The sequence below is a fragment of the Mercurialis annua genome, linkage group LG2, assembly GCF_937616625.2.
Source record: "Mercurialis annua linkage group LG2, ddMerAnnu1.2, whole genome shotgun sequence".
Taxonomy (NCBI): domain Eukaryota; kingdom Viridiplantae; phylum Streptophyta; class Magnoliopsida; order Malpighiales; family Euphorbiaceae; genus Mercurialis; species Mercurialis annua.
This window is the reverse complement of record NC_065571.1, coordinates 49615570-49627000: the sequence shown is the minus strand read 5'-3', so window position 1 is coordinate 49627000 and position 11431 is coordinate 49615570. Positions and strand designations below refer to the sequence as shown.

Sequence of the window (11431 nt, the reverse complement as noted above, 5' to 3'; positions counted from 1 at the left end):
TTTAATATGAATGTTTATGGAGAGATGATATGAGTGACAACATATAATAAATCATATGGTAGCAAAACAAAATAAAAAAGAATTAAGAGGATTTTATGTTAAGTAATTTTTTTTTTGTGTGAAGCTTACTTATTATAAATATTTGATTATTTTTTTTAATTTTTTGTTTTGAAGAGAGAGAGAGAGAGAGAGTTGAGTTGAGTATCAACTCCCCTCTTTGAAAATTAGGTGAAGACCGAGGGATCCGGATTATGGTCCTAACTTTTAGAATCTCAATTTTTATCTATTTTTCAATTTCAATTACAAGTATTTGTTCAAATGAGTAAAAAAAGTTCGAAAATGCACTTTAAATTGTTTTATATTATTTTAATTTGTCTTTTTATCATCAAAAATTTTAAACATGGAATGTATATTTGATATTTTTCCCATTCCAATTTAAACAAAGATCTACAATTGAAGCTGAAATGAAAAATTAGCTAAAATTGACAATTTTAAAAGATTTGGCTAGAAATGAAAACGAGTAAAAAATGTGAGGTATTTTTCAATAATTAAGTCTAGGCTTATCCCCTTAAAATCCCCCCACCTTTTACCCCCAATTCATTTGCACCCTCACGTTGTAAAACCACCAAATATACCCAAATTACGACCTTTCACTTTCAATTGCACCCTCAAGCATTAAATTGACCTCTTTTCACTTAAAAAATATTCAAATCAATACTTTAAATTCTAGCATATATTTTAAAATAGGACTTAATATTTTATTTAAAACAAAAATAAACCTATTTTTTCAAGTGAAAAGAGATCAATTTAATGCTTGAGGGTGCAATTGAAAGTGAAAGGTCGTAATTTGGGTATATTTGGTGGTTTTGCAACGTGAGGGTGCAAACGAATTGGGGGTAAAAGGTGAGGGGTTTTTAAGGGGATAAGCCTTAAGTCTATGAGAGTGGATCCCTCAAGTCTATATATAATGCAGAAGTAGGAATGTGCAAAAAAAAATTGACAATATTGAATAATGAAAGCAAACCAAATCAAAAGGTAGAAGGCATAGATATAAGTATATGATTGTACTGAATAAAATGTTCCAAAACAGCAAAAATTCTACACAACCTAAAACTGAATGAACTTTGTGTTGTTTCTTCATTACAATATCTTCCATTCCAAGTTTACAAGAATTGGTAGTCTAGAAATAGTAAAAAATATGACCTCATGTATGCTAAAATCAAATATCCTTTATCCAAAAACATTGCTCATCTAATTTCAACTATCAACTCAACAATAAATGTAGTATCAGTAAGTTGTTAAAAGCTGTATATGAGTATCGCCATGGAATCTAATGTTAACAATCTGAATGAAGATGAAGCTATTTACTATTAACACTGTGTACAAGCGATACCAATTCAATATTCTCATCCTCAGGATCTTCGTTTCTGATTTCACTCGGAAGTAACGAAGCTTTAGGATCACCTCTCGGAACCAAAAATATCAGACAGAGTGGAGTTATTCTCAATATGCTTCTGATTATTATTGCCAACCACAGATTATCAAATTTCGTCCGAGTCACGTTCAATAAATGGAGTAAAATTCCTCCTCCCCATGAAGATGTAAGAAGTCCAAGATTGTCAATTGACATGAGTAGAGCAAAGAACGTGCCTTCTATACCAGGCGGACACAGCCTCGAACTCAGCACGAGAAGTGGCATCCACTTGAGGTTTACGACCATACGAAACACACACTCGTCGATCACAATCAGGACGTAATCTGGTATCCCCATTTTCAAGTTCAGCCGCAGCACCACTATCAAATCTAACATTCCAGACAACCCTAACAACAATTGACTCCAGAATAGCACATCTCGAAAAGGGTAATCTTTCAGTACATTTTGGTATATTATCGCTGCTAAGAGAGATCCGACTGAACCAACTGAAAATATGAAACCAACCATCTCCTGCACAAAGCATCACATACAATCAATTTTACTAACAGCCCTTGTAAGCTATTGTGCTTATGCTGGATAGCTCTATGTTACACGGAAATGCTGAAATGTGAAACAGCAAAACAGCGCTAATTACAAGAATAAGTTATAAATATAAAGTTTTAGAATTTCACAAGTATTTCCGAAAATGGAAAGGAAACACCGAAACATAGGACTCTACAAGTTCCCATGAAAAGTGCAGAATCACATATACCTGGGAGAAAGACGGACCCCCTTTCGAATCTGTATACCAGTAGAACATCCCTTCATGAATATTTACACTCAAAGCAAAGGATAAGTACATGTATAAACATGGTCTCCACACATCAGGGAATTTTAATGTTGACCACATGGTCTTGCCAGCATCAACAAACTTCTGGTTTACCTGAGTAATCAAGAATATGTTACAATATAGATGTACCAGAATGCAATGCAAGTAATACAACAAGGATTACCTGTCTGTAGTCAAAATTAAGCATAACAGGCTCGTCGACCATGCTCCCTACTAAAAAGACAAGTCCAGCTGGGATTGTCAGCAAACCAAACACACCCTAACAAAGAAGTAAGGGAATAGTTTTCTAACCCATTAACAAATACAAATTAGTAATGGAAATGTAACAGGGTAACGGAATTAAACAGCAGCCAACCTTAGAGCCGATCAGGTGGACAAAAACGCCACTGATAGAGTACCCCAAAAGAGCTCCAATTGAGGAACTTAAAGTACATAAGCTTTGCATATCAGGCGCAAGCAAAGGATGAGTATTACTATTCTGTGCAACACAAGCATCTATTGTCACATCTGCTATGGCTACACCGGCACTTCCAGCTGTCAATGACAATAGAGCAAATACAAGATGCAGATTCTTATGTAATGACAGCAATAGCATGGAGACCACACCAAGCAATCCTGAAATTGTCATCGAGTAAAAGATTGTGTATCATTATGATAAGCAAAACAACATTTTTTTAGTTTTCTATGATATTATTTCCTATTCATTATGGAGAATTATAAAAGCTATGAAGCGCGGACATGGATACGGGTAAACGGGACACTTGGACATAAACACGGGCAATTGGTATTATTTTAAAGTTTCCTATGTTGAAATGAAGTTTCATGTCCGAAACACCAAGTTTCCAACACGTTTCCCAAAGGTGAAACATTAATTTAATGAAGTGTTTGTGCTACAGCATAAAAGCAAATGTTGATGCATTACGATGACAACTTAACTACTAAATTGAAATTGGAATGTAGTTCAATGTGTTCACGAATCAATCAAGCTATAGTGACTCATTTTCTCAGCAATTCCACAAACTGAGATCATACATACCAAAACAAAAGCAGAAAAGTAAATAATGTAGCACAAATTACCAGCAAAAATGAAATAAGGCCGCCTACGGTAGCCGAGGACAGGAAGAACATCAGTGAGAAGGCCCCAGATAGGCTTAACAAGCCAAGGAATTGAAATGATCCCTTGATAAATCTGAGATTCAGAAGGCTGCACTTTCTGAACATCTTTCATGTAATAATCAGTGCCCACACGACTAAAAGCTCCACCAAGTCCTTGACTAATTCCATACACAGCCACCACACCGAACACTAAACTCCAATGTGTCTCATTTGCAAGCATTTTGAACCAATAAAATGGAGTACAGATAAAGTTACAGAGACACCCTCCTCTGGATTCATCTTTCTCCACAATTTCACCATCCGAAGCTTCAAGACTGTCATCCTGCTGCATAACTCACAGTATAAGATGAATTAGCAACAAAAAACAACCACCCAGTTCCCAAGATACAATCTTTTCTTAAATTGCACTCAAATTCCTCAAAAGAAACCACAAAGTTTCAAGCTTTACCCAACAAAAACAGTTTCCTAATGAACAGCTTATTACAACATAAAACCCACTTCACAAATCTGTGTTGGTTGATCTGGGCTTTAGTTTAAATTCAGAAATGAATGGCTGCTAATGAAAAGTATACATTTCTGCAGATTCATTCATCTCTCACGAAATTTCCATTTGAGTTGCATTTGAAATGTAGATCAAGTAATGTGGGAGAAGGATTAAGATTTAATTGTCTCTTTGCGTCTAAATTACTAAGCATTGACCAACTAGACAAGAAAAAGGTTTTATTACCAAATTAAACTAGGATCCATGTTTTATTAACAGCTGTGGATTTGGTAGGGTTCTTAAGTCTAACATTACAAGGAAAGGTTGGATCCTATACGGTCAATCTGATGCAATAGCACCTAGTTTTGGAAAAAAGAAGAGGATTCATTGGTTGATTGAAATTAGAGTAACGTAATTAAAGTTATTCAATTGGTGGAAATCATCAAGCTGACACATGCTTCAATATTACTGGCTCCTGGCAAGTAGGGACACTTTTCATATGGATCTAGTTACCACTTCTGCTTGTGTCTGGCAGATTATGTTATTTTCAATGTGACCAGATGAGAGGGATGATAGCCACACAGGCTGTCTTGCAAGTTTCACGACAGACACACATTTAATTAATAAGGTATGATTAGATTATAACACCAAGTCGCATGTGAGTTGGAAAAACGTTCTCCTAACTTAAATTAGATCGCGAGTTCAAACCGTACCTATGTATATAGCCGTTTAAAATATGGGATCAAAATTTGCCTCCCGCAAGAGAGCTATATGGCTTGAATAGAAATTAATCTATGGGGCCGTTTGGTTCAAGGTTGGGAATGAGAATCGGAATAGGAATGAGAATGAGAAGGAATGAGAATGAGAATAATTGTTTTTATTTTTTATTTGGTTCAAAATTAGTGTAGGAATGGGAATGGATAAAGTTTAATAAAAAAATTACTACCTCCGTTCTTTTTTAGTTGTCCATTTAGCCAATATTGCACATACCAAGATAATGCTTCTTTTGTCTCAATTTAAAAGAAAAATACTAATATAGCCCTATTAGTTAATAAATATCTTTTTAATTAAAACATAGAATCATTTATTAGGGATGGGTAAACTTGGAAGATAAATAGCTAATATCACATGGAATTACTAAATGGACAACTATTTGTAGACAAATAAAATTGGCTAAATGGACAACTAAAAAAGAATGGAGGGAGTATTTATTATTTATTAAAAATACTTTTTTTATTTTTTTTAAATATTTTTTTATATAAAAAAAATAAAAAAAATATTTTAAAAAAAATAAAAAAAATATTTTCGAAAAAATAAAAAAATGTTTTCGAATTAAAAAAAAATATTTTTTATAAAAAAATAAAAATTATTTTTTAAAAATTAAAAGTTATTTTAAAAAAAAATTAAAAAATATATTAAAAAAATAAAAAAAATATTTTAAAAAAATAAAAAAAATTTAAAAAAAATAAAAATATTTTCGAAAAAATAAAAAAAATTATTTTCGAATTAAAAAAAATTAAAAATTATTTTAAAAATATTAAAAAAATTATTTTTAAAAAAATATTAAAAACGTTTTTTTATTATTTTAAGTATATTTTTTAAAATAAATATTTTAAAATAGTTTTTTTAATAATTATATATTTATTATTTATTATTAAAATATTTGTAAAATTTTGATTCTCATTCCCAAAAGTTCATTCCCATGGGGTAAGGGGGGAATGAGTGATGGCTTAATATATAGTTTGACCCCTGAACTTGTACCCTTTTACCCATCTAACCTCCAAACTTAACGTCTCACCTATCGAACCCCTGAACTTGTTAAATAACCCGATTTGACCCCCGAACTTGATAAATACGTAAATATTGAACCCCTCCGTACACAATTTCTTCTAGAACGTTTCAAGTGACAGGTGGACACGAAGGGTTTAATATTTGCATATTTATCAAGTTCAGGGGTCAAATCGGATTATTTAATAAGTTCATAGGTTCGATAGGTGAGACGTTAAGTTCATGGGTTAGATGGGTAAAATGGTACAAGTTCAGAGGTCAAACTATGTATTCAGCCAATGAGTGATTCCCATTGAGGGGGTAATCACATTCCCATTCCCTAGTACAATTTGACAAAACAAACATAAATAATGGGAATCATTCCCATACCCATTCTCATTCCCCCCTTTTTATGGCGAACCAAACGGCCCCTACGTGTGGAAAGTTTAAAGATGTCTTCTCATAGTCGAGATCCGTTCAAAATACGGCTACGACATGCCATCAAGATTGAAAAAATAACAAGTTCAAATTTGTATTAAATGGATTCATGCTATAAACATATCAACTAACACATGTGTTGTATTCGGATTGACACATAAAACCTGTTTAATTTTTATTTTATGTCGTGCTCGCGGTGATATAATTACTAATGGGTTGTATGATTGTTTATTCTAATTGTATCAATAAAATGGGTCGAGATGAGTGATGACACGAACAACCAATTCATATTGACTCTTTTTGATATAACCGAGTCCAATCAACTCAGCAGTCAGGATTGGCTGAAAAAGTATAATCAACTTTACATCAATTGAATAATCACAAATTCGAGCTACTTGATTTTTTTGGAACAATTAGATAATCTTCATTGAGCAAAACTTTCCAAGAAAAGATTATGAAAATGCACATCTTATATAAATTAGACTGCAAACGAACTCATGCTTATCGTTAGCATAAGAATGCCAAGAAAGTGATTTGGTATGAAATTGGCAATTGATAATGAAACCCTAAACAAATAAGAAAGTGGATAATGAAAAGAAATTATAGAAGAGACGATGACAAAAGTACCTAAAATTTTAAAAATATTTATAAAAGTATCTGTAAACTTTTTTTATTTACAAAAATACGACTGATTTAAAATTAATTACCAATGTACCAAAAAATGAAAATGAAAATTAATTACAAAAGTACGATTTGTATAATGTCGGTATAATTATGGTATAATTTTGGAATATTAAAACTATAAATCATATAATTTAAAAATAATATTTGGTTTATTATTGGTATAATTTCAGTATATTTTTGGTATATCAATTATAAATTTTTATATATATTTTCTAGTTGATAACATGTATATTTTTTTTATATGTATTTTTCACTATAGTTGGTAATGAACTAGAGAATTTGTATATTGTTGGTATAATTTTAGTATATTGTTAGGTTAATATTTAGTATGCGATGTGGTGTAATGTTGATGTAATAATAAAATTTTAGTATATTTTGATGTGTACACTCTTGGTATACTGTTGGTATAATTTTGGTATATTATTAATTTAATTTTTAGTATACGATTTGATGTAATTTTGGTAAATTTTATTTAATATTAATAAAATCTCAGTATGTATAATGTTGGTATAATTTTGGTATAATGTTGATATAATGTTAGTTTATTAGTATACTGACACTATTCCCACAATATACACCGTATGTTTGATATCATTTTTTTTTTTTGTACTTTTGTAAATATTATTAAGATTTTTGTAAATAAAAAAAGTCAACATGTAGTTTTGTAATTATTTTCATTTTTTTTTTGATAAATGGTGTAATTTCCTCATTATAGAATCATCACAGGCCCACAGTATTTGCTCTTGCTTTAAATATTTTTTCATTCTTTTGTTTTTTTAATACTCTCTATACATTTTATACTTTTCCAAATTCAACACATTCTGTATCAGGACGGTTAGTGGCAATTTGCCCACTCAACTTGCAAATGATGGTCAATCAACACATATTTTAATTTTATGGTCAATTTAACCATAAATTTGTTTTTTTAAATCAATTTTCCCCCTTTTAGCGTAAAATTATTTTCACATGTGAGCAACATGCGCCTAATCATGTGTAAAATTGGATAAATTGATAAAAAGAATCAGGTTTAGAACTAAATTGACCAGAAAATTAAAATATGTACTAATTGACCATTGATTGCAAGTTAAGGGGGCAAATTGCCACTTAAATCTAGGGCTTTTTACATAAACATATATCTTTTGTAAAAATATAACTTTTATACGGGTCACAATTTTCAATATGAAAACTACCATGAACGCTGAAGATTATTACTTTTTTACGGATCATATATATACTGCTCTAAAGTCAGAACCTCATAAACCAAATAATTTTCTCTCTCCTCAAATTTCTCTCTCATTTCTCTCTCTCAACTCACCTTTTGTTCTTCACACCAATCCGCCTCCGTCGTTCCATTTTCATCGTTTCTCTTCCATTTTCCACCTCCGTCGTTCCGCCGTTCCTTCTTCGTCTCGCTGTCATCTTTCTTTTATCGTTTTGATTTCAGATCTGGAATTTTTTGTTAATTTTTTCATTTTCAGATCTGTAATTTGTTAATTTTTTACTGTTTTTTCACCATTAAACATGTATAAAGAGTATCTTTAAAGAATTTAATACTCATTTCATGTTATGTAGAATAATTTTGCGATTTTATGGAATAAAATTCTGTTATTTCTGCATTTTTCTTGTGTTTCTGCGTTTTTTTATATTCTGCAGAACGATTTGTTGATGATGATTGATTGCTGAATTATTGTAATGTCACAGTGTTGTAGATTTTATGTTGATTTTGTGTTGATATTATGTTGATATCAACCGTTTTTTTTTATTTTAACTTTGGCAAAAAAGATAATATTGTCTGTGAAACAAACTAAAAAATTAAATTAAATTAAATTGAGACTAGATAATGATATGATAGTATCGGGGAAGAAGACAAATAATGAAGTTGAATTATTGTAATGTTACAGTGTTGACATTGTGTTGATTTTCGGTTGATATTTTGTTGATTTTAGTATTGGTGAAGAAGAAAATAATGATATGCAATGTTATAATGTTGATCTTATGTTGGTATTGTGTTGATATTATGTTAATATTTAGTTGATTTTATCACTAACGAAAAAGAACACATTATATGTGAAATAAAATAAAAGAAATTGAAAAAATATTAAAAAAATAAAAATTAGTGTAAAAGAAGATTGAAAAATTTAAATTAGTTAGTTTATTACATATGTTGATTTCGTGTTGATTTCATGTTGATATTAAAACTGGCGAAAAACATTAACAGTAAAAAAAAGTCAAAATCCAAAAAAAATCAAAAAAATTAAAAAAATTAAAAAAAATTAAAATTAAAATATGTGAAAAATATTAAATGCAGGAATATAATGGTGAAAAAAAAAATCAAAAATGATGAAAAAAAATGTTGAAAAATGGGAGTTAATCTAAAAAGTAAAGTTTTTTTCAAAAAGTAGTATAAAAGAAAAAAAAGTTGGTATGAAATGTAAAGATTTAGAAGGGATGGTAAAAAAGTAAATGTTGGAGAAAAAACAGTATTTTATATAAAAAGCCCCTTAAATCTATAGATAAAGTACTAGTAAACAACCCTTGCGTTGCTTCGGGTATAATAAATATAAAAATATAAATATAACTGAAACTAAATAAATAGGTATTAGTTATTTGATGTATTAAGTTAGTTGAAATTAATCTTGAGTTCAAGTAAGGTATCGATAATAAGAAGCCATAAATTATTTCTAACAAAACATAAATTGTTTTTATATATTGTTAACTAACTTCAAACATATAATTCTAAATATGTGATTAATAGTAATTTACTATTGGAAACGGAAAAATAATAACTAACACAATTTTGATTCTTAAGAAAATGTCCTGTAATTTACTAAAAAGTCATCAATTACTAAATCTTTTTAAAACAATACTGCCATTTTTTTAACTAAGATAAAACTTAATTTTGTTTTAAATTTATTTTTAAAATCAGTTTTAAACTATTGAACTTATATTTGAAATCAAAATCTCAAGAATACATTTGAAAAACCATGATCACTTAAGCTAGACTTTAATGGGCACCGCCATTAGGACTATGCAAACAAATTATACTAATAAATATTTCATTCATCTAGTTTAAAAAGAAACTAAATTAATAAAATATGATTATATTTTATTAATTACTGAAATATCACCTAATAATAAATTATATTTATTTTAAATTAAATTATATATATAAAATTATAAAAAATCAATAAATTAGTATTTTAAAATAAGACATAAAAATAGATTATGTTTCTTTTGAATCGAGAAATAGAGAATATAAAATATACTATTTTTTACTCATAAATCATTTTAATGTCCATGAAAAATTTATTTGTGATAAATTAGTAATAATTCATAAATGCATTTGAAAATATTTGTGCATGAGACTATAACTTTTAGTTAATCTCTACTATTAATCTTAGACAGTTGAAAAGCCCAACAACATATGTGTTGGGTGACTAAAATAACGTGCAGGGCTAATTAAAGTGATATATTAACAACAATCAACTTCGTCCATTGAATATTAAACAACATTTAATCACAGCCGTCCAATTCGTATCGCAATTTTCTACGTTGGATCAAATGTTAGGGTAATCAGAATCATCCTCTTCCCCAAACAATTGGCTTTTCTCATAACCTAAAACTTATGTGCCGGCTGTTCGCTTAATTTCTAAAAAAAAACCTCTCAACTCAAAACTCCCTTAATTGTTCCAGTGGTATAGCTTAGACATCTTGTTCTTTCTTCGAAATTTAAAAAAATGCCGGTAACTGTTGATGTTCGCAAAGTTTGATTTTACTGCCGCCGAGACAGAAAAAGAAGGATAATTCAGAACAAAAAAATTCAAATATGTCCACAATGGTAGTTCACTCAAGCGTTTGGATTTGCTTTTTTTTTTTTTGACGAATCAAGGTCCGCATCGTGCGAATCAAACATTAAACCGAGTTATCCAAATAGGTGTTTATGTCAGGAAGGTTGAATGCATAACCAAGCGCCATGTCATTTGAAATATCAAGGTAAGCCTATAAACTGATGCAAGCATATTGTTTAATTTTTTTTTTTAGTTCAAATGCAAATATAACCAACTATGTGATTAAGGTTTTTATAAAGATAAATCTCATTTTAGATGTGCTAAATACCCTCTTGTACCTTTTTTGTAAATTGGAGCAATTCTGGAACTAACATATACTGTTTTGGCCTTGCAGGTGGCTGCAATCAAAGTGTAAAATGCTCTGCCGTAATAGATTGGCTCATCAGATAGCTGGAACTAACATTGAATAGTTAGTTTATAAACTGGAAAATCCTTCAAAAAGGCAGTAAGAACAATAGATAAAGAGAAAAAACTTGCAAAAGTGCGTTTGTGGCTATATATTTTACTTCTATTTATAGTGAGCTGATCAATTTTTGTCCTAAAAAATGTGTGATCAGTAATAGTCCAGCAAGACACTGCTATCATTAATATAAAATGACCCCTAAAGTAACCCCTTCTTTAAAAGGTCCTTTTAGGACAGTCAAAGGTCACGCTAGAGCAATGATGTATCATGTAGGGGATGACGTTTAGCAATATTTTTCAAATTGCCAGTTTTACCCTCAGATACAAAGGATTGTTAAGAACAGGAAAGAATACTTAAAAGGGCAGAAAAGGGTGAAGCGATATCACTGTTCAAATGCACAGTGATATTGCTTCATTAGATTATCAAAATG

General features: G+C 30.0%; 1 protein-coding gene across 1 annotated transcript; it reads right to left on the bottom strand.

Annotated features, from left to right (window-relative positions):
- Positions 1-1114: 1114 nt before the first annotated feature.
- Positions 1115-4214, bottom strand: LOC130014638 (probable folate-biopterin transporter 2). Its single transcript, XM_056104445.1, has 5 exons — positions 3342-4214; positions 2620-2879; positions 2428-2523; positions 2187-2357; positions 1115-1945 (listed from the first exon to the last, which is right to left on the bottom strand). The coding sequence occupies exons 1-5, from the start codon at positions 3709-3711 to the stop codon at positions 1361-1363; spliced, it is 1482 nt and encodes a 493-aa protein (XP_055960420.1). The 5' UTR covers positions 3712-4214; the 3' UTR covers positions 1115-1360.
- Positions 4215-11431: the final 7217 nt, after the last annotated feature.